At 36.2% G+C, this 24,385-nt stretch overlaps 1 protein-coding gene across 1 annotated transcript; it reads right to left on the bottom strand.

Moving 5' to 3' along the window:
- Positions 1 to 357: 357 nt before the first annotated feature.
- On the bottom strand, positions 358 to 18,176 carry LOC134755747 (voltage-dependent calcium channel subunit alpha-2/delta-3-like). The gene is made up of 19 exons (XM_063692305.1): positions 17,592 to 18,176; positions 15,113 to 15,194; positions 14,652 to 14,762; positions 13,183 to 13,483; positions 12,553 to 13,103; positions 11,987 to 12,212; positions 11,716 to 11,852; positions 10,314 to 10,352; positions 9,243 to 9,377; positions 8,984 to 9,058; positions 8,562 to 8,743; positions 7,371 to 7,574; positions 6,334 to 6,482; positions 5,860 to 6,139; positions 5,333 to 5,645; positions 4,751 to 4,984; positions 4,242 to 4,338; positions 3,761 to 4,164; positions 358 to 528 (listed from the first exon to the last, which is right to left on the bottom strand). Exons 1-19 carry the CDS (start codon positions 17,675 to 17,677, stop codon positions 421 to 423), a joined length of 3,714 nt encoding a protein of 1,237 aa, XP_063548375.1. The 5' UTR covers positions 17,678 to 18,176; the 3' UTR covers positions 358 to 420.
- Between the last annotated feature and the right edge of the window lie 6,209 nt (positions 18,177 to 24,385).

Here is a 24,385-nt window from a genome sequence, read left to right as displayed (position 1 = left end):
TATTTATTTGCCCTTACTATTTCCTACTTGTAATAGATTTGAAAAGGCTTATTGTTGAGTAATTAATAGATGACATTTTGCAAGGACGTAAGACCCTGTTATAAAAGAATATAAAGTAGGTACTTGTATATATCAAAAAGTGTATTGTTTTAATATGTATAACATTTACCCGCTCCGCGCCGTTTTGGTCGCTCTTGTTATTTGTAATTCATTGCAGAAATATTAACAAATCTACTCCTTTATTCGCACTTGTACTTAGTTACTTGAGAAGTGACCGATGACAATACACCAAAGTACATTTTAGGTTGTTAATACTTTAATTACGAACAGTAAGATTAGAAGGTAATGAATACGGAATGATAATGCAACAACATTTATTTGCGCTAGTAACAAAGGTGCAAATCTCAAACAAATTGACTATTAGCAAATCATCATGGGCACGAGGGCAGTCAGCAACGTTGCGAGAGCTACGAATCTCGGCGCGGCCAAATCCAAGGCGGCCATACTGCAAGTTGATGCGTTTGCTTCCTGTAAAAAATTAAAATAAGAATTGAGCGTTTAAGTCTCGAAGGAATTAGTAATGGAATTCGCATCGCTACATCTTTCCTAACAAAAAATTCTGCTGTTTTTCGAGGGGGACGAGGTATCACACATATAAAGATACTAACTACAAAGGCATCTTTTCCCCTTGTTATTACGCACCGGCCCGCGTGCATTATTAAGTTAATTAACAGCAACGGCTTTAAGCAATATAGTATCCCATATTTACTTCAAAGTTCATTGTCTTCGAGATATTTGGCATCAAAGTTTAACAATTTTAGGCCAAAATACTGGTTTTCTGGTTTTTACATAACTTATGTGTTACAAAACTCTGAGTGAAACAACTGAAAACAGGGAAAATGTTCAAATCATCAGCAACACATTAGAAGAAATAATAATAAAAAGCATGAACATAGCCAAAATGCCTGATAAAAGTAATAATTATAAAATTATCAGCGAACAAACATTCAAGTTAATTGAGAGGCGGACAGAGCTGCTAGCTACAAAAAATAAGTCAAGAGAAATGAAGAATGAACTTGGAGAACTATTAAAAAAAAACAAGTAGAGCACTCAGAGACGATTACGAGGTCTACAGAAAAACAGTAGTCGAAAAAAATATGACAAAATTCCGTAGCACCAAGAGAGCATATAAAGACCTCTCAACACATAAGAACTGGATACAGGGTTTAAATGATAAAAAAGGTGAATCAAGAGATAGAAATTATATAATAAAACATGCAACAGCTTTCTACTCCGACCTATATAAACAGCCTACAGATACAATACAATATGAACAAAATAACCCTGCTCTACAAGTAATGGCACGAACATCAACAGTAAACCCAATAGACTCAAAGGAAGTAATGGTGCATATCAAAAGATTAAAACCTGAAAAGTGCCCAGGCCCGGACCAAATCACAAATGATGCCTTAAAAATCGGTGCGCCTATATTAGCCGAACACCTTGTCAACATTTTCAACAGAGTATTGGTAGAGGAATTAGTTCCGACACAATGGTGCCAATCCAACATCATATTGCTTTACAAAAAAGGAGACCCGCTGGACATCAGCAATTACAGGCCAATCAGCCTACTTTCCTCAATCTACAAGCTCTTCTCATCAATATTACTAAGCAGAATAGCACCAGAAATTGACAAAAACCAGCCGATCGAACAAGCCGGCTTCCGGCCACAATACTCAACAATCGACCACATACATGCCATCGAACAAGTTGTAGAAAAATTCAAAGAATTCCGAAGACCACTGTATGTGGCATTTGTGGACTACTCAAAAGCATTTGACAGCTTAATACACGCATCAATATGGAACACATTAAATAAGAACAAAATTAATGAAAAATACATCAACATCATAAAGAACATCTACTCCAACAGCGTCAGCAGGGTGAGACTGGAAAGGCTAGGAGAGAAATTCAAAGTCGGAAAAGGTGTGAGACAAGGAGACCCCCTCTCTCCAAAACTTTTTATAGCGGTGTTGGAAGAAATCTTTCAAAAACTTCAATGGGAAAAGGAAGGCATATGGATATCAAATAAAAAACTAACACATTTGAGGTTTGCGGATGATATAGTTTTATTCAGTGACACTGCCAAAGGTCTGGAGACAATGTTAAAGAGGCTAAATTCAGAGAGCCAAAAAGTGGGCCTACACATGAACGCGTCTAAAACCAAAGTTATGACGAACAGTCACAAAAAAAGTATAACTGTAGAAGGAAAACAAATAGAATACGTGGATAACTATGTATACCTAGGTAAAATGATTTCCTTTGACCCCAATAGCAACATAAACGAGGTGGAAAGAAGGATAAACATAGCTTGGAGAAAATACTGGTCACATAAAGAAATCCTAAAAGGAAACTATAGTTTAAAAATAAAGAAAATAGTTATGGATTCCTGCATTCTCCCCAGTTTAACCTACGGATGCCAGACATGGGTCTTCACCGAGAAAGTTAAAGAAAAAATTTTATCATGCCAACATGCAATGGAAAGAAGCCTATTGAAACTAAGAAGAATAAACAAAGTAAAAAACATAGATATCCGGATGAGAACAAAACTGACAGACGCACTACAGTTTAGTTTAAGACAAAAATGGAGATGGGCTGGACATTTGGCTAGATACAAGGACAAGAGATGGACCATACAAACAACCAAATGGAAAGGCCCACTGGGCAAACGTAACTCAGGAAAACAAAGAAAAAGATGGGTCGATGACATCATAGCAATTGCAGGAAATACTTGGGAGAACAATGCTACAGACAAAGAAAAATGGAAAAAGATGGAGGAGGCTTTTACCCTCAAGGGATCACACATCATAAAAACATAACAAAAAAAAAGTCAATTTTATAATAGATGTGCGAGAAACAAAGCTTAAATAAATAATAATGTGTTACAATACCGGCCAATAATATATCACCGTTGAGTGTTTTTGTATGAGCTTGTATAGAGTAAACAATATAGGTTAGTTTGTAGATTGCATATTTTACAAGTCATTTTATACAAATATGTGATGAATAATGCAATGAAATACTGTGAATTACAATAGGATACTTAGCATATTATTAAAAAACCTCTAGCAAAAACATGAAGTTAACAATACATTTAAAAAAAAACCTGACAATATTAAAAAATCATAAAAAATAAGTATTCATTTCTTTCAAAATCCAGCAGACAAAAAGGAGATAAAAGATTGAAGAAACGATAGCCGCTTGTCTTGTCATTCTATCTGTAGTAAAAATGTAGGAGTTACGGCTGATAACTCTTCAAAAATCGATGAAAACCGCGAGGAGCCCCTTAATCCATAATGTGGCAGTAGGAAGAAATCACATGATCTTGAGCTACATTATTTGTTGGTTGTGAATACGAGGCCTATTCTAGATGAAGCAAAATCTTTAGTCAAAATCAAACTGAAGGAACTAATGGTTTCTGTACCTAATTTAAGTAATTATATTGTTTTGTAGGAATTTATATGAAATATGCATTGTTCTTAAATAAAGGAAAAATAAAAAAATTCAATGATCCGGGCGAGACTCGAACTTGCGACCATTTGGAACACACGTACCTTTGGTCTTATGGATTGTAGTAGTGTTCTTAGTGTAACTTCAAAATGTATATGTCTGACGACAGTTTATAAAACTTTTTGAAATTTTCTAATTAGCCCTCCAATGGCCGGCAAGTTTAAAAATTATTGATTTTTCAATACTTCACCTTCTCGTGATAAGTAAAGCAGCCTTCCAACCGGCGCCGCGGAAGCTTGCCCAATTCTAACTTATGGCACGGCTCCCGACTGTATATCGAGTTGTTCGTGGGCACAGGTTTTGTCGTCGGCGGCTTTTCGCAATTCGCATTAAACTCGAAAAGTCCCATCTTCTCCACCACCACTATCATCAAATTGGTATACCGAACGTAGGAAGCCCAATAAGGAGGGTTACACTCCCCTCGGTTCTCCTCGTATGTAACTGGGTGATCTTCAGCAGTCTTCAAAAAATGCGTTTGGTTCATTATGTACAGTCTGATGCGATGATCGCAAGAAAATGTTGTTTCATCTTCGTCTACACCTTGAACGCTCTCATTATTCATGGTTTCTGGAAGAGGTGTCGTGGTTTGTGCAACTAAAAAATAATACAATTAGGTTAGACACTAGAATATTTGGTTTTGTAACAATGTACATTTTTGTTTCTATACTTACAATCCTCGGGCATTCCGTAGGCATATTGATTCCAGTTATAAATGTCACTCAATAATATTAAAAATTCGGTTAATATCCATTTCAGTAAAGTGAATGGCTGGAATAATAGAATTGATATTAGCCAGACTGTTACATCTATATTTATAGTTTGATTAATGAACACTAGGGAACACAGGAACTTAATTTTATACATACAGAAGCGGCAAATATTTTTCAGATTTGCATTGTAAATTGTAACGGACGTATACAGTGATTATTATGAATATGGTAATGATGATATAATAAATGTTTGCATAATACAAAGTATTTTCATAAATATTCGAAATAACATCAGAAATAATGAAATTATGTTATGATAGGTTTATTCCGCTACTGTATTATATAAATTGTTTATAAAAATAATAATTCTTTTAAAACGCAGGTATCTAATCCAAGTCGACGTACAATATTAAATGTAAAAGTATATTTATAAATATTAATATTTGCTGATGGTAACCTAATCATCCTACCGTTATAAGACTCCATGAGCTGCTAGGTTTGGGAAGTATTGAGTTTGGACACAACGCTTGATAGTTGAATACTTCAACGTGCTCGAAAATTTGTTTATCGATGAACGACTGCAGCACCAAAGGATGGATTTCGCCAAAGAACTGGCCAACTTCATCCGAATTATTCGATAGCACCACGTAGCCTGAACTATCTATGACGTAGCAATCATGGTCGATCCCGTCGCATGATAAACTCTGGAAATGAAAAAAGTATATACGTTTTTATTTGAATCTTTACGTAGTCAACACATCACCACGGCTCACGAAGCTTATCCATAATTCAATAACAATATAAGTAAACGCCCCTCAGCTATTGAAATTATGTTTTTACGTTTTTGTGCTATTTATAACTGGCATAAGGCGGCGTATGCGGTTAATGGTTAAGTAGATAAGTTTAATGTATAAACTACCTAGCTTACAAACTTTTTTTTTGTAGATAAATATAAAAACTTTCTTCAAAATCCGATATCATCTTGAATAATGTGATGCGTAAATGGGGTTAGAAAGGATTTTTCCTTATTTATATATGCACAAGTAACTCACCTTACCACCCACCGATTTGGTAATCTCTGAAAAGCTATGCCAAAAATGTTTATAAGAGAACTGGAAGCCCACAACGGAAGCAGGAGTGTCAATTCCTTTGTCTTTATAGAAAATCGCGTAGCTGGCGGTGATCGTAATGTCGCCGTCGTCATTCTTGACAGAAGGCCGGTCCTTTATAGACTGGTCTAGTATTGGTAAATGAGTCGCCACGACAAGGGACTCCCGGTTGTAGAGTTTAGTCTGGTTGCGCTGGAGTACCGCCGCTTTATATGGCGTCGTTTCTATTCCGGTGCGGTAATCATCTCCAAAGATACTGAAACAAGAAAATGTGATTTAAATTGTGCCTAACGATTGTCAATAGGTACCTATCACGTTTTGTGTGACTAAAAATAAGTATTTAACGCCCTTAAAAATCAACTTTCTTTACGTGGTCTTAGTTATTTGATAAGACAAATAAAAAAAACTAATATTTATCTTAGGTATAAACGATTTTACAAGTAAACAATTATTGGTATGTATCTACTTACTTCCCATCATATGTTTTGCTCCTCTCGCCTTGCTCATTTACGACTTCATTCTTGTCGTCATCGTTCAGATAATGCCACCTTGTAAGACCACTGGAAGTCATAATGAATCGCACGCTGACATTGTATTTTTCTGCTAGCCAAGCTTCGCGTTCTCTGTGGTCTTTCCAGTCTTTAAAGTATGGAGCCGATAGCTTCGCGTCAAATACTAACTGCTTTACTAAATCTTCGTTACAATAATAATCATCTTTATCGAGTATTTCTCTCTTGTCTCCACAGTGCGCTGGAAAGATCGAGCATGAGTTGTAGTTTAAAAATGTAACTGGTACGAACATGACTCGCGAACGGGCAACATGATTTAACATAAGTTTTCGGTCGTTGATTTTTTTTCGAAATGTTATTCGCAAAAAAGCGATCACGATGGTAGATACAAAAACATGGATCACATTGATACACATTAAGCATTGATTTACTTACAGTCAACTGAGAAAGCTTGCGATTCAATCTTATACTGGGTTTTTGAAATGTTAAGATCGTTCTTTGAAATCCTTACTAAGAACTTCCATATTTCTATTTCAGGGGTTTCTGATTCATGCCCCTCCAAATAATGATATTTGCAGTAAACCCTGAAACAAACTGTTTATGTTAGTATAATAAATTTAACATAGGCAAGCGACTATACGCAGTTACATCTGCTCTACATTTTCTCGATTATGATTATATGATTGAGCAGTAAGTATATGAATAATTGTGCGGTTTAGTTACATGAAATTGTGCAATGCATGTTTCCGAACACGATCCGTGTGGTTACCAAAACCAGAATTCGTGTCGTGTTCACAGGACCAAAATCATTTATAAGCCTCGTGTTACTGTCCGAAAGGTATAATGCAATATGCTTTACAACCGTTCGCTATTTGTACGTATTTTCGTAAGTGCTCGGTTGGCTCACTAGTGCTTATGATGTTTGCGAATAACTTATAATTTTACTCGTGCAAAAAGGTGTGTCTGGGTACTCAGGGTAAAGAGCTCATGGTCTCTATTGTTTTAAGTAGATGAAAAGAACCGTAGTTTAGATTAGTACATTTTACAACTAGTGTAAAAAGACATTTCACACGTGTTGTAAACGACGTTTTTTAATACAATTGCGAAAAAATAATAAATTAATATATCATTAGTAGAATCATACCACCAAACCAAACCAAAACCAAAAGTACCTATACAGCTAAGATACGCGAGCTGCCGCAGCCCGCGATACCGTCATACTCGTGCGCGCCCCGGCCGCGGCCGCCGCGGGCCCGGCGCGGGTTGGTCAACGACACCTCCTCATAACTCATGAGGCCCTGGTACCTGCTCCGCGCTAAATTCAATTTTAACTGCGTTTCGAAAGTATAGTTTGGAACTAAAAAGTAAAAAGCACTAGTTCGAGAAATTGAGCTTCTCACACGCTACGCAGCCACAAAAAGTACCACTTTTTGAGGAACTGTATTAAAAATAGTTTTTTAAATGTCTTTTACCAATCAGGATGTATTCTGTAGCTGTAATTGAAGAATTGGGTGACATTGATTCCTATGAGGTCTTGTCCTTGTGTGGCTTCAAGAGGGTTATCTTTCAGGATAAGCTCCGTGTCTCCGTAACCCTCTGGAAGGGAGATGCCCATTGAGAATGGTGTGCCCTCCAGTTCGTTGAAGAAATAGTCATGTTTGACGCGTGCTATTCTCCTGAAATATCATTCAACTTATTGTGACTAAATGGTAATAGGAAAATTATGTAGTTAGTAAAATACGGTAAATCATATGACATATATTTCTATTGTTGCTTTGGAATAAATTACTTTTAAATTATATAAAGTCTGTTCTTTTTAAATTAGTTTTCATTGAATTATTACTAGTTTTATGTTAAATGTATATATTTTTTTGAAATTTTGGAGGATTTACATACCTAATGATGATACAATCATTCAGAAATAAGTTAAAAAAAAATAGTACAAGTTTTTATCACTGAGTGTACTTTTCTTTCCACAGACAAACATCTTAGTCTCCATCATCAGATCAGCTCGATGGTACCATAATATTGCATTGCCACCCGACTTACATAATTATGTATGCAAATTTTAAGCTTCCTCGGAAACCGGGAATTGGGTCAAATTTAACTTGCAAGATTTGATTACAGACCCATTGACATCGGGACAGGTGAAACTAAATAAAAGTTTGTAAAAAGGCATAAAATGTTTCAGCAAACTTAACCTAGTCACACAGACGGTGTACCTTGTCTACAAAATATAGCAATAACTCGCCTTACACGCGCTTTGCCAGTTCCCAGCTCACACTACATACTCAGCATCAGCACTGAGTGTGTTAAAAAACCGGCCAAATGCGAGTCGGACTCGCGCACGAAGGGTTCCGTACTATTACGCAAAAAATGGCGTTTGTTGTATGGGAGCCCCACTTAAATATTTATTTTATTCCGTTTTTAGTATTTGTTGTTATAACGTCAACAGAAATACATCATCTGTGAAAATTTCAACTATCTAGCTATCACGGTTCATGAAATACAGCCTGGTGACAGACGGACAGATAGACAGACAGACAGACAGACGGACGGACAGCGGAGTCTTAGTAATACCGTTCGGTCCCGTTTTTACCCTTTGGATAGGGAACCCTAAAAAGAACCGTGTCAGACGCAACGATGGTAAAAACAGTTCAAACCTCATGTCATCGTAGTGGAACAACACCTCAACTTCGGTCATGTTTCCACGCTTGGCCTCGGTGAGGTTCTGTCGCAGCCACTGGATTTTGTCGCCCAGTTCGCGAGCATCCTTCCCATCGTCCACTTGCTCCACTTCCACAAAGTCGACACTGTTGTAGTTCACTTGGAGTTCTCCATTGATCTGAAATTACATGTTGTGTACTGAGAAATTTAAGCAAAAAACTGTTATGGGAGATTTGATCAGTCTGATGGAAGAAACTGTTTCTCCTAGAAAGTTTGTTAGTTCGAGGGCTCTATTATTAAGTTATTATTCTATCAAAATCTACCTAATATAATGTACGTCTTATCTCTTTGGAAGTTAAAATATTATAAATGTTTACTTGAAAATGAGAAAATATGATGAGAATCGTCAGAAACTTACCGAGGTTATAAGAAGTGGATGAAGTAGTAAATATCCGTTATTACTAACTATAAACGAGTAACCGTTGACGCCAAGCTGAAAAAAAACCATTTCAATACAATTTATAAAGTAGTTCTTTAACCGGTAATCGTAAACGGAAACGAAATTTCATTTCGTTCCAGGGTAAATGAACGAAAACGGTTTTAAAAAGTAAAATGGTTTCCGAGCCCTGTAATGCAACAAGGTGCTTCTGTCAGTACTATCATTTCTGTAGGTTTACCTGATGTGGTTTTGCCAGTTTAGCGATACTGTCGATGGGAACGTCAGTGCCAGCCACTCCGAGCAGTGTGGCGTTAACGTCGCCTTCGATAAATGCAGGGATCGCCACAGAAGTCACCAGTTTATCCTCGTCCGGCTGTAATTAAACAAACATTTTGATTAAACGTTATGTCTGTTTTTTTGCCGATCAACGGAATTTAATGGTTTTTTTTTGTATCCCCAATGGGCAGTAAGATAATAAATAAACCTTGCGAAATAAATATTTCTTTCACATGGTAGTCTGATAAAATATGAAAATAAATACAGGAAATTGTTTCATTACAACGAAACAATGGTTTAATTTAATGGTTTTATTTTTTAGGGTTCCGTACCCAAAGGGTAAAAACGGGACCCTATTACTAAGACTCCACTGTTCGTCTGTCTGTCCGTCTATCTGTCCGTCTGTTTGTCGCCAGGCTTTATCTCATGAACCGTAATAGCTAGACAGATGAAATTTTCACAGATCATGTATTTCTGTTGCCGCTATGACAATACATACTAAAACAGAATAATATAAATATTTAAGGGGGGCTCCCATACAACAAACGTAATTTTTTTGCCGTTTTTTGCGTAATGCTACGGAACCCTTCGTGTGCAAGTCTGACCCGCACTTGGCCGGTTTTTAAAAATCTAATGTTTCCTCTACACGATGGCCCAGCGCTGGACCGAGATGGCCATGCGATAGTTGAAACGCCAGTAGTACACGATGGCGATATTCAGTTGTGATCTAAATATTCGTTTTCTTTGATGTACGGACGAAAAACCGACACCGTGGCCATCCCATCGCCATCCCGCCGCGCCATAAGTCATCCGACACCACACCACTGCGCTCTCCACACGCTAGCCCATCTTAGTGGGCCAGTATGGTTTCCCATCGTGTAGACACGTGTGTTACATTCTGTCTTCTGTGTCGGTACTTAGGCCAAGCTAGGGCCATGCGTCGGGTATCGACAAAAGGTCGATCATTGGAGGCGTTGGACACCAATTAATCGCGATATGAAGAAAAAATAGAACTAAACTAAAATAAACTTACACTTGCGACATCAGGGCTCACATCCCAATCCTTTGTTCTCTGTAAACGTAAAATTAACTTTAGTTCTGAATCCATTGAAATGAACGGGGGAGGGTTCACGCTAAGGGAATGTTAATACCGCAGGACGAAATAAATTGTCTAACTATGTAATGTCGATCGAATCTGTATGCTTTAATATAAGATAATGATTGGTCTGATCGCCTGATCGACAGATAATTATGTATAGTAAACGCTTAAAGTATCGGTCAAATATCAAATGTAGGTCAGCAAAAAAAGTTTAATTCAATATTTAATGTGTCATTTGACAATTATTACTTCCAATAAGCTAGATTTCTCTGCTGGTATTATTGGAAGTGAAATCTTTCTAATAACATAAAAATTTTGCTACCCAGTTGGTTTTTAAGACACATTAATTTGCTGCTGTTTAAATAATTTGGGATAAGAATAACGAAAAACAGTTTTTAAGTAGGTATTTATTGAGGACAAAATATTTGTTTGCTGACTTAATGATTGAATGGTCAATTTTAATCAATATTGATAACGGCCAAAAATTACTTCACCTTTGTATTTTACATTTATATAAAGTTAACGGACAGAAGTGACGGAATGAAGTAAAATACAAATAATGTTAATAAGGACAAGACTAATTAGGTATGTTTTCATCCATTCACTACATAATAGACTAATATCTGGTACCTACATTTAACGTCACAGGAACGAAAAATTGGGTCGACACAATAGGACGGGATAGTATTCCTTTTTTGGAAAATGTTATGTTATGTGGGACAAAATAGTTCACTGCCATATCATTTGTTAGAAAAACATAACCGGTAGAGGATCATTTCTGAAAAGGTTGAGTTGAAAACTATAAGTGATTCTGTTTGATAAGATAATAGTCAAAACTTGTTTCAATCTCGGATGCTTTTCTTGACTAATCTAAACCTCTTTATGGGTAGGTACATACAGAATCACAAATAGAGTTAAACTCAACTAAATTAGTGATACTTACACCTTCTGTCAGATAATGAACCCGACAAAGAACTTCAAAGGCCATTGGTTATAAACTAGATTGTATCATTCATCGACCTCCTGAATAAATAACAGTACCAGTTTATAATCTCATACAAAAGGCTACATAAAAAAGTTAATAATAGGCAATAAGTTTAATAACCGAATTCCAATCACCATATTCCAGGGAATTAGGAGGGAATAGACACCCGAAATCAGTACCTGGGCTAGTTTTATTCATATGCCCCTAGGTGGAACAATACAGCACTTTAAAAATACGAACAATATACCCAAAATATGAGTGGTTTCACGGAAAAACCACTCTGAAAACCCTTAAAAGTGAAGGAAGTCGGTTGAAAAATTTTACTTTAAATTTATTGCGATATAAACTGACCGTCTTGTCCATACTGGCATGAGTCCAGGTAGGAGGAGGTTTTGTACCGTTCAATATCATTGGTTTAGCGATCACGTTGATGTACTTTAGCACTTGTTGCTGGACTTCTTCCACTGAGTGAATGTGGTCGAAAGTACCTGCCAGAAGCATACATATATCAGTTACCGGGTGGAAATGTCATGTCAAATACCATTGAAAACTCTTGTTGGAAGTCTTGATGAATAACTTCCTGATTTTAAAGTGAGCATTGTAATTTACCCTAGCTTATTACCTCTATTATTACAAGCCATTGATTTTATTTCATCGACGTTGGACACTTCTTTTCCAATGAGATACGTGAATACTCTAACAGGTGTGTACGTTTTGCCATTAACCGCCTCTCTATTGTATTGTTCAAAAATATCAGAAAAGTTTCCTGAAACGTAATCTGTGATCAACATGATCATTTGGTTACATCCTCCAATACTCGCCACATTGCAATTGGTTTCTTTTCTTCTCTGTAATTGAAAGGTACATTTATTTAAACCATCAAACGAAAGTTTGATAAAGTAAAAACTCAGTAGGTATCTTCAGCCTCGGATACTGTCTAAGACGGAAGATATCATGAACATATTGGTGGAGATGAAAATCTAACAACAAACGTGAATTCAGGGACCAATTCGTACAAAAAACAAGGAGGTAAAAACAGCCTGCTTCAGATGTTGCTGGAGTGATGATGATCTAAGAGATGTGACCACACACGAAACCACCAAATGCGGTGAAGTGGTGCAGAATAAGGAAGAGTGGCATTTTCTTCTGGTGGTAGTCTCTAAATTATTAAAATGCAATGCTACTTACGGCCCTCAACGTGGTAAAAGCTTTTATATAAGCTTCAGTAAGATTGGCGTAGCCGTCCAATTCTATCTTATGTTTTTTACCGTCCTCCGTCGGTGTTAGGATTTCTAATATTGTTCCTATGTTTTCCTTTGTAGCCTGAACTACTGAGAACTCTTGTGATGAATTTGAACTGACTTGAGAACAATTCATCACTTGACCAGTTACATTTTTGAAATAATACACGTTAACATAGTCATTGTTAGACAAGGTATCCAACAATGACTTCAAAGTTGTTCTTGCTACATAGTTCTTGAATCCGGTCATAGAACCCGAGACGTCAAAAAGAATGATCATGTCTTTGGAGCAGGTGGCGGCCTCGATGTACCACGACTGCACGCGGCAGTCATAGATGTCAGTATCCTTCTGGTTCCAGCGCATCGCGGGGAAAAAGCGCAGGACACCATGGGAACTGCCAAAATATTGCCACGTCAAAGACGGGTCGGCATTGTAATTTTTAGTAAATATGTCATTGAGATCCTTTGTCCAAAGTATGGCTTTTCTTGGTTCTTCCTCTGTAACAGAACCAGATTGATTATTAACGCGAAATAATATAATTTGTTATATAAAACTTAAATTCGCAATAAAATTTACCTCGGAAAAATATATTTGTAGGAACATGGACGCAGCTTTTGTCAGTATTTACTCGTATGTTGTAAAAGTGAGAATCACGGTCTACAGTTACATTTTCATAAAAATGTTTCATTGCAATAGTAAATTTTGGTATATTTTCCGGGTCTTCTTCAGTCGGAATCTCTACCGTATCATTTCCAAATTCATTCAGTTCCTTAAAGACTGAATATTTAGCGCAGCAGTACTCAAACTCATCTTTGTCCGTCCCGTTGTATTCCTCCTTAAATTTTTTCGCTAACTCGATAGCCGTCGCGTGGATACACTGAAATCAAATTTAAGTATTATATTATGCAATATGAATAATAGTTTATTTTATTTCGGACTGGTTGGTGGTGTAGGGGGAGATATAAATAAACAGACGGACACGGAAAAACTATAAGGGTTCCTTCCTAGTTGACTACGGAACCCTAAAAAAAGAAGTAAAGTCAGGTGGGGTAGGAGAAAAATAGTTTATATTGCTCGGGTAAGAGAAACCGTATGAAGAGAAGAAAGTTAATTTTATTTATGCTTTAGTTTTATTTTTAGTATTAAGTATCATTTAATTTTGTTTTAAATATCTCTAACTGTTTATTTTAACTGTTTATGTCTAAGTGTTTGTTTTACCTACAAGTGCTTCTCTTGCCCCATTGTTTCTCTTATCCCACCTAACCTTATGTCACCTCCAACTTTTTAAATGGTTTAAAAAATGAAATATCAAAACAAAACGCATATCGTTGAGTCGTTTTTGTCTTTCGCCATAAAACTCATATTTTGTCGCATTACCGGAATCTTTGACTATGATAGTTTTATCCATTGATGTCATAACATCTTTTTAATTTTAATATTGCTCCAGAAGTATTGGATGATTACCAGTGAATTTGAAAAAAAAGTGTACTTTCCACAATAATGAAATGTCTTCAACATTAAAAAAAATTGCACATACAATCATTTTAAACACTCTTGCATATGGTGTCACTCAAATACTAACCGGAATTTAACACTTTTACAGTAAAACATTGCCTTAAGTATTAAAAAAAATTACGAAAATATTGTAATTTTCCTCTCATATAAAATGCATAGCATAAGTATGTCCTCGCAACACTCCACTGTAAATAAAAATTCAAACGTTAGTGTAAAGTGACTTAGGGTTCCGTACCCAAAGGGTAAAAACGAGACCCTATTACTAAGACTCCTCTGTCCGTCTGCCTGTCTGTCTGTCTATCTGTCTGTCTGTCTATCTGTCACCAGGCTGTATCTCATGAAATCTTCACAGATTATGTATTCCTGCTGCCGCTATAACAACAAATACTAAAAGGTACGGAACCCTCGGTGGGCGAGTTCGACTCGCACTTGTCCGGTTTTTTCAATGACGTCTTTATTACAAATTTAAACATGTGAATATTCCATCGTGTTACGTAGGTACATACATTTATTTTGAAAATCACCCTTACCTTAACTGCGTTGATTTTCTTCGTTAGCATCATTCTGACAGATGTTAGTGATGATTCTAATATTGACATACCATCTTTTCTTCTTACGCTCGCGTTCATCTTCTGGTATTCCTGTAACAAAGTTTTGTATTATACTCTAATCTAATATATGTCTATACAAATGCGTGTGTCCTGACACTCCTAAACTGACCGACTCATACTCATACAGTCATAACCTATATAAGCAGGCTGATTCGTACGTACCTACACTGACATCAAAATTATATCATTATCGCTCGTACTTGTCCGTACATTTATTGCCGCGAGCGAGACGCACGATAACTTAATGAAATCATTTGTATATCATTTTGATGTCAGTGTATTTTCGAATTGGCCTCAAGGTGGAAAAACTTTGGGCATAAGCAGATTTTCTATTTTTGTTCTTATTTTGATTAAGGTATAATGGTCAATTAAACACTCACGGCTTTTATTTGTTGTGCTTTTGTCAAGGCTTCATTTAGTTCCCATATTTCTTCGCCAAGTCGGTCAGCCCACGCTTTAACTCTGAAAAGAAAATGAGCGTATTATTGGGCAATGAAAGTAAAAGCCCCAAAAGAAAAATAAGTATGCCTACTCCTCTGTATAACTGTTGACGCCCTCTGTATAAATTCTTTAATTTGTTTTTGTTAAGAGGATAGTGGAGGATGGCTTCTCGATGCAAACGTAGTCCCCATTTTCCTTTCTGGATATTGATATTTTGGAAAATATTTTTAGACAATCTGATGTATATATATGCCCCTTCGTTTGTATTTTTTCAATGTTTGATTATTGTAAGAGCTAGGAGCGAAAAAAACAAGCAACTAACTCTTATTATAATAATAAAAAAAAATATTAAAAAATCAAACGAAGGAGCATAGCTGTGGTTGATACACATCAAATAGCGTTAAAATATTTCCTATATGTTTATATCCAGCGAAGATTCAGGAGACGCGAGCAGGGCCCACTTTATTGATTCAGTACCCACCAGTATTAGTGACGTTAACGTTTCCCTTTTTTATTTAGCGTAGAATACAAAAAAAATTGGATTAATGACGTCATGGACGGCCACTAAAATTAGAATACTTTCGTCAAATGGCGATGCCGATACTCATGTGATAACTTGATAAGTGTCATTAAACTGAGTGTCATCCGAGTCTGGCTACAGACACATCGTATCTGCGTGACAATTAACTTTTTTAATAAAGTGCTGTCATAACACTGATTATTTAGAAACACTTAGCTACGTAAATACGCAGCCTGCGCTGTTGACGTGCGTAGTGGAAGCAGCTTGGCTCTACGGCAGCGTAGCATTACGGTAGAAAAGTCTTCTTGTGCCTACATAGCCTATTTTGTAATGTATAAACGTAGCATGCTAGCGTTCGCGCATTCCAATATAAATTAATTCGGATTATGGTTAAGAGCAATAACCTAATAAAGTCAAATATAAATATTAAGGTCAAATAAGAAATGTGCGTTGACTTAAAAGATTACATTGGAACTTTACACAGCGAATTATAATATGACATATATATTGTGAATAATAGTCATAAAAATGGGTATATAATTACGAATTAAGGTTACATTCAGATTGCGACTGCAGCAGAATTGCACTGTTACTGCTACAGCGGTAAACAGGCTTTGTCACTTTTTCTCCGAAGCTACTGGACCAATTAAATTGAATTTTGGTACACATATGTAAGTTTGTGACCCAAAGACGGACATGTAACGTAAACAAATGAATTTTAAACATGGGGGCCACTTTTGGGGGTAAATGAGAAAATTAAAAAATAAAGTTTTTCAAACTATATCTCGTAATCAAATGAAAGAGCTCATTGTGAGAATCTTAAATATATTTTTTTATACTTTTAGGATAAACAATTTAGAAATTATTCAAGAAAATAGGCAAAAAATGACCATTCCCCCTTTATCTCCGAAACTACTTAGTCTACAATTTTGAAAAAAATACACAAAATAGATCTTTACCTACAGATTACAGGAAAACTTATTAGAAATTGCAGTCAAGCGTGAGTAGGACTTAATTACTTAGTTTTTGATCCGACCCCTACGGGTTTTTTAAAGACATTTCACTCACGTTTCACATAAAAAATACATTGTTTAAATTGTGTAATGTACGGAACCCTTGGAACGCGAGTCCGACTCGCACTTGGCCGGTTTTTTTATGACTATTATTCACAATCATGTTAGTGTTTGTATCTATTATGCACCTATTTAATTTTATAAGCCTTTTATTTACTAACAGAAAAAAATTAAGTTAGGCTTCGCTTGCGTCTAATAGGGCAAAAATAATGATCTGCTAAAATAGAAAAAGTGTTTCTGTAAGATTATTTGCCAAGAAAAGAATATGTCCTCATAAATGTGTCCCATAGTGTCCCAGTCCACAAATATGATTATTCGACGTGGTTTCGTCGTCAAATCTGTTTCATTCCAGTTCAGTTTTTTGGATTTATGAAAAGGAAACTAAATAGAGTTTTAAATATATTTTTTGGTATTTTACCCAGATGCACTACCTATTTAATTTGTTTAAAACACTGACATAGGTATTTATTATGTATTATCAAAGATAGATATAACTCCGTCTTATTATATCCCCTTTGGTATTAATGACTGACACTGACATAATTATGTACCTATTATTTTTACCAATTGAAAGCTGCAGTTTTACTTTTTCTTGTACATATTTCGTTTTTTTCCACAATATAGTGTTTATCAACTGCTAAGATAGTTCTCGTAAAACGAATCAGCGGAGGTGTGCACTGCAAATTGCAGTCGCAAAATTAACCATCTGGCGGAAGTCTATTCTTATTAGATTTCTAGGCTCGACCTTCGACGTTTTAAAATACGCAACCTAGTTTAAAAATCCAAAACAATTGAGAGAGATTAGTTGGTGGTGCACTTTCTTACGTGTTGGATCTTTCTGATCTCCTTGCTGGCGTTGCTTCCCGAAGAATCATCAGCAGCGCGCAAAAAACCAAGCTTAGGCCGCGCATCTTCGGTGAGTCACTCTTGCGCACCTCACACTTTACATATACACAAACTCAAACTGTTCAGCTTAAGGCACTTTGTTACAGTATTTTGTTCAAAAGGCTAATACCATCGCGATCACTACAACGCTACGCTAAAATACAACGCTCTATTTATAACAGTAAATATATCTATTATACGTAAGCTTTCACTGTGATAACGAGCACGATTACAATAGCGGCACGTAAATTTCTCTAGGTTATAGTAAAGTTTGCTAAACTTTGCTGCTGACATTTAGAAGCTTGGTACACTGCATTGATAGTCGGTAGTCACAAGAGATCACAACGCGGTTGCTTATGTTATTGTTGGGTGTTTTTTGCCGCCGATGCGGTGACGGTGGCGGCCCGGCGCGACGCGTGTGTCGCGGCGGACGCACGTGCTGCGTCTATTCTCGGCTGGGCGGGCGGCGCGGCATCGAGCGAACACGAACTGGGTCGGGCAAACTCGCCCGTCCACTCGTTTCCACGCTTTTGGGCTTTATCGAAGTGATATAGCAAAGCATATTGCGTGTATTTTTAATATGAACTTTGTTAGTTTATGTGCATGAATCATGATAGCTAGGTAGTCTAATTGCCGCCTTAATTGTACAATATTTAAAACTTTAGTCGACATATACTTCCAACTATACACCTCGCGGAATAAGGCTAAGCATTATAAATAAAACAGACAAGTTTAAAATCTAATTAAAAGTAAACTTTTACAGTGGTAAGTATGTTGTATAATGACTGTATGTTTACCATTTAAGTTTTAATATTTTACAATACATTGTTCCAGTTAAAACTAAATATAATAAATTGTCATAGTGTGTATGCAAAGTAACTTGTGAATGTCTTCATACTCAACACATTGCGTGCTGAGCTATTTAGTTAAAAAATACAAACGTACTTTTCTCTGTTTTACAGTTGAATACTAAACTGTAGGAAAGGTAAATACGGCTAAGTGTGGCTGCGGGATAAGTGCAACTGGCCTTCATAGTCTTCATACCGGTGCCTGTTTCCAAATCGATTAGTATTTAGTTCATACATTTGCCTCTAAACACAAGTATCAAGTTGCAATTGTATTAACTCGCAATAAACACTATACCTAATCAATGTGTAAACAATGCCCCAACGTGAAGGCCAGACGCACTTATCCCTCAGCCACACTTAGCCGTATAGTGTGTTTATTCGACACCATACAGCTACGCTGTAACTAGATAGTTAATCCTCATTTGCAGGGAAACGCTTATTCCTAATTTATACGAGACTAGAGGCGACTGATGGCTAAACAGCTCTCTGTTTAGCCATCAGTTGCCTCTCTCGATAAAGATCTTGATTAAGATAAAGATCTTGTGTTTCTCACAGCGACGACTAAATGGCATTAGGCAGTCGGGTTTAGCAATGATATTTTCTACCAGTTAACCTTTTGGAATACCTTTTCGATATTGTTCTAAAACTAAATTAAAACTGATTGAACGCCTACTTGCTTATTCACGTAACTGACTAAACTCCATTGTCTCTAAAATACTATTACAAATACGTGGCATACCTAAACCGAAATAGACAATGATGTTTACGTACAAATAATACCTAAGTACGTGAAAGTTTCAGGTCTACGTCTAAATCGTAATCAGTTACCACAATGCGTGCTTGGGATTCCCTATTGTCATTACTTACATACCCTAGAAGGCATCTACTTCACCGATTAGCATGTAAATAAATAATAAAATAAAATAAAAAATAAAAAAGCCTTTTATTCCGACTCATTATCTGTTTACAATCTAGGGTTAAATCTAATATTATATTGATTAATCTTAACTTATATCTAAACACTATTGGTTTTATTTTTATTTGAATGAGCGGACCTCCTCGTGAGTAAAGGCCTCTCCCAGTTTGCGCCAACTCTCTCTGTCTTGAGCCTTGGTGTGCCAGTTGCACGGAACGTGCTTTGTTATGTCCTCTATCCACCTAGTTTGTGGTCGCCCTTGTCTGCGTTTGCCTGGTGGCCCTTTCCAGTGCGTGGTTCGCTTCGTCCACCTTGTTCTAGGTAGCCTAGCTACGTGTCCTGCCCATTTCCACTTCATGCCTATGCAGTGTTCCAGGGCATCTACGATCTTGGTTTTTTCTTTTATTTCTGAGCTTTTTATTTTATCTAGACGTTTTATTTTTGTATATGTTTCGTTCCTGTGCTCTCTGGCAGGTTCTAGTTTTTTGTTTGATGTCATTTGTGTATGTCCAGGTTTGGCACCCATAGCTAAGACATGGTAGTAAGCAGGAGTCTATGACTCTTTTTTCAGTGGCATCGGTATAGGGCTTTTTAGAATGTATTTTAGATTCCAGAATTTACACCATGTTTTAGTGATTCTTCTATCTATTTCTTTCTCATTTCGGTTCTTTTCAAATGAAATTTGTTTTCCTAGGTAGATATAGTCCTTCACGTACTCGATTGCCTCATCTTGTATATGTATTGGTCGTTCTTTTCCGTTTGTTATTATTTTAGTTTTGCTCAAGTTCATTTCCAGTCCGATTTCATGGCTAATTGAGTGCAAATTTGATAACATATTTTGCAGTTCCTGTGTGCTGTTGGATAAGATTGCAATGTCATCAGCAAAACAAAGATAACTGAGGTGTCTGCCGTTTATGCTTACGCCCTTTTTTTCCCACTAGATTTTTCATTATGCTGTGTAGTACGGCAGTGAACAGTGTAGGAGAGAGTGGGTGTCCCTGTCTCACTCCTCTCTGTATTTGACTAGCATGTATGACCTCAATATACGTTACTACTATGTAAAATATAAGATCACACTTTATACTGGCTGTTCTAAAATGTTTGATACGAAGTTGGCTAACGACTCTACGGTCTGAATATTACATAGCGACGCGCGACTCGGCGGCGTATTCAGATTTTAAAGATACGTTATATTGAATTGACATTATTCTAACTTCATCTCTCTCGCACCAATTTACGATGCGAGTCAGATACCTACATTGAAAGTTTATATCAAATCGCGATTAAGTATATGTTAAAATTCGAATTCTTCTCTCGGCTCCTGATGCTGCAGCCTCTAAAATATACATAGCACTCGATGGACCTATCCGCCATGAATTCCTAAATCCTAGTTTACGAGTACTACGACGTTCTCTTTTCGTACGTACTACGTCGCAGAAAAGTTATTAACGTTTTATACAGAGACTTTTGAACAACGAGGTACTATTACTACCTATATTTGCTGGCTGTTATTTCAGTTTGCTCTGTATAAATTATATAAATCATAAATATTATCCAGTTAAATAAACCTTTTGAAACTAAATGCAATGCAATGCAATGCAAATGCAATCTGCAATGAGAATATTTTTTAAGTATTCATAAATAAAAATTATAAAATAATAAGATTAATTGCCTCGGAATGGATAAGGAAAACGGATATTTAATCTTAATAATACATACATACCTATATTACTTTCATAAGGACAATACAATATTTTTTTTATTTAAAGATCCTGTAATGATATTTTTTTCGTTTATTTGACAAATCAAAACGGTCCAAATCATAGCGAGACAAATCTTTCTTCTTTCGCGGTAAAATATCCCCAAATCATATATTCTTTCGTAGGAAGATGATATTCCAGGTAGTGAAACGAACGCAACAAAGTTATTGAAGAAAATAATTGGAGTTTTTACTTCGATATACCGTGCCTGCGAAACGCGAAAATCTAAAAGAAAAATGTCTACGTCAAATTTCTTTGTGAATGGACTTCCCGACAGAATTGAAGGCAAAGGTAGAATTTGTTTACATTTTTATCATAATCTTGTATACCTACCTAAGCGTGTTAATTTACGTTTCTGGTGAAATTAAAATTTAATAGGATTAAATGTTAAGTACAACTATACAACTTATACTTACTTACTTGTTACCTCTGCTTGTTATTTTTCAAAGCTTAAGAAAAACAAGACACTACTTTTTATCCACACCAACTCTGAAAGGCTCGGTTCGGTTTGTTCTCGGTTTGTTTATCAGTGTGTGGTCACAGTTGGTTTTAATGCACTAGAGTGCCAAGTAATTTGATGCAAAATTACTTTACCACCTAACGCGAGTAGTTATTTCACAACGTTAGCTTGTAAGAAGGAGTTTTAAGTAATGATTTTGAAGTATGAGTATTTAATAGCAATTGTTTGGATTACGTTTGTAATGTTTTACAGCCACTATTTTATTTTTTTACAGTTTTTGCGTGGTTTGATTTTAATTGTTAGCCAGATAGCGAGCGGATAGCGAATAGGTACTAAAAATTAAAGCCTTTTAAAAAGTTTCAATTTCTGTCTGATATTTAGGTACTTACTTTATAAGATCAACTTGGGAACTAAAGTAGAATGTGTGTTTTACGACGGTTCGTCGGCTATGGGTAGCAAATAGGTGTCTCTTGGGAACTTTCGCTGCAATATCATAAAGTGTTCCTGTAATATTTACTCTCGCTGTTTCTTTGTGAACTTTGTTCTTCTTTTCTTATTACCTACACTTGGCTCGAGGAAAACGAGATGGTATATATTAAATTTATGATAGCTCTGGGTTCTGACTATTTTTTGAGCTTGCTGTAATGAATATTAATATTGTATATCTCTGGCATTTAGAAATTTATTCCTCACTAGCTGTTGCCCACGACTTCGTTCGCGTGGATTTTATATTGGCTAATGTGATTCTGTGCTCTATTAAAAGCAGTTGAAAACACGTGACAGTGTCTTCTTCCAAAGTTTCAACTCCAACAATCAAAAAAAAAAATGTTTTCGATACAAACTGTCAATCTCGTCTCAACCCCCTTAAGGGGCCCACTGACTATCAGTCAGCCGGACGATATGGGCCTGTCAGTTGTTCGGAACTGTCATATTTTTGTTTTAACTGACAGGCCGATATCGTCCGGCGGACTGATAGTCAGTGGGCCCCTTTACAGGAAGAATTTTCCAAACTCACTCAAAAACATTTTATTTCTCTACAATCTGGACACAAAGTTTCAAGACCTTTTGGTCAAGGTGATTTAAAAAAAAACATTTTTCATGTTATCCAACGCTGTGACTTTCTTCGAAGTTTCAAGTCCCTTATAAAACCATTTGTTCTCGATACAAACTTTTTAGAAGTGTATAAAGTATTTGTAAAGGTTATTAATGGTATTACAAAAGGCTGAAATTACTTTTCTTGTATTTTAATAAAATATCATTTTACGATGTTCCAAATTTCTAGCTTAAAATAAATCTTGAACCCCATACAAACTTTCATCCCCATTTTAACCCCCTTAGGGGTTGAATTTCTCAAAATGGCTTCTTACCTCTTGTACACATTATAAATGTAACCTGGTGTGCAAATTTCAACTTTCTAGCTTTTGTGGCTTCGCCTCTGCGTTGATGAGTCAGTCAGTCAGTCACTAAGTCAGTCAGTCAATCAGTCAGGACACGTGCATTTATATATAGAAGATAGATATACACCACAAATGCTCCCTTAATAAAAAACATTTCCTGCTTCTCTTCGCGTATGATAATTGTTTTAATTATACGTCACGTTGTTTTTCTCGCTCATAGGTCACAAACATTTTCAGTACCTACCTAGGTAATTATTAACCGTAACTATAAGGTTGGTATACTAAAGTGATGATAAATTATGAAGATAATTTCCGATTTTATTAAGTGTCAATTGTTATAGAAATAATAAACTCTATTATTATCGTAAGTCTATTTGCATTGGACTTTTAATTTCTTCGTAGAAATACAAGTTTCCTTGAAATGCTGTTATATATAATCTGCGAAACGGCTATCCATTAAAATAAGAAGGTTCTGAAGGCCGAGAAGCCATGGGGCGCGGCGCCGCCCTGGCGAGACATTGCTGTCATACCCGGCATTCCACCAAGCATGCTACCTACACTTATATCCAAAACTAGATAGAGTAAACTGAGACAGTTGGAAATAAAGAAATTTACAAATGTAGTTATCTAAGTGAAAATATGCCTAACAAAATAAGAAGCCGTATTTTATAAAATAAAATACACGCCCACAACAGTCAGTTTTCGAAATTTACGCTCAAGCGTAATAATTATCATACGGGAGTTATTTCAATGGATTAAATGTAATATATATTTACATTTATTACTTAAGACAAAACCCGCAAATCAAATTGAAATGCTACAAAATGCATCAAACTTCTACAATTCAGTACTTACTGCGACACAGAAATACGTGCAATATTTTACCTCATAGTAATAGCAAATTTTTCAAAATTATTTTATAAAGAGAAAATTAAAATCGCACGTGCAATGCGAACATTCGAAATTCCCTCAGGCGAGCGTAATTACGCTCTCTGATGAATAAAGGGACTGAAATAACAGCCGTTAATGTTCACTGAACTTTCGGTCACGACCCTAACTGTAGCGAAGCATTAAGTGGAATGTAGTTGTACCTATATAAACGTGTGGGAGACGCAATTGTATCATTTTGGTATATTGTTATCTAATCTACCTACTTACGTATAAGTATCTCTTATTTGAAAAGCTGTTCATAGATTTAACACGTTCGATGTGTCAATGGGCTAAATCATCAAAAAACTATAGGTATACGCGACGGGTCGCATGGACTCCATACCGCAGTGCGTGTGTTAATATTTTCAAGGGTACTGTAGCCTTACCACGAATTTGACACTGACATATTCGCTAGCGTGAGCG

This window comes from Cydia strobilella, chromosome 3 (assembly GCF_947568885.1).
Source record: "Cydia strobilella chromosome 3, ilCydStro3.1, whole genome shotgun sequence".
Classification (NCBI taxonomy): domain Eukaryota; kingdom Metazoa; phylum Arthropoda; class Insecta; order Lepidoptera; family Tortricidae; genus Cydia; species Cydia strobilella.
This window is presented reverse-complemented; position numbering and strand designations above follow the sequence as displayed.

Excerpts from the sequence above, each read along its gene's own strand:
- LOC134755747 (XM_063692305.1), bottom strand. The coding sequence starts at position 17,677 with ATGCGCGGCCTAAGCTTGGTTTTTTGCGCGCTGCTGATGATTCTTCGG. Across the intron at positions 13,484-14,651 it reads AGAAAATCAACGCAGTTAAG|TGTATCCACGCGACGGCTAT; the intron begins GTAAGGGTGATT and ends ATTTGATTTCAG. Across the intron at positions 529-3,760 it reads GCTTTACTTATCACGAGAAG|GAAGCAAACGCATCAACTTG; the intron begins GTGAAGTATTGA and ends AATTTTTTACAG.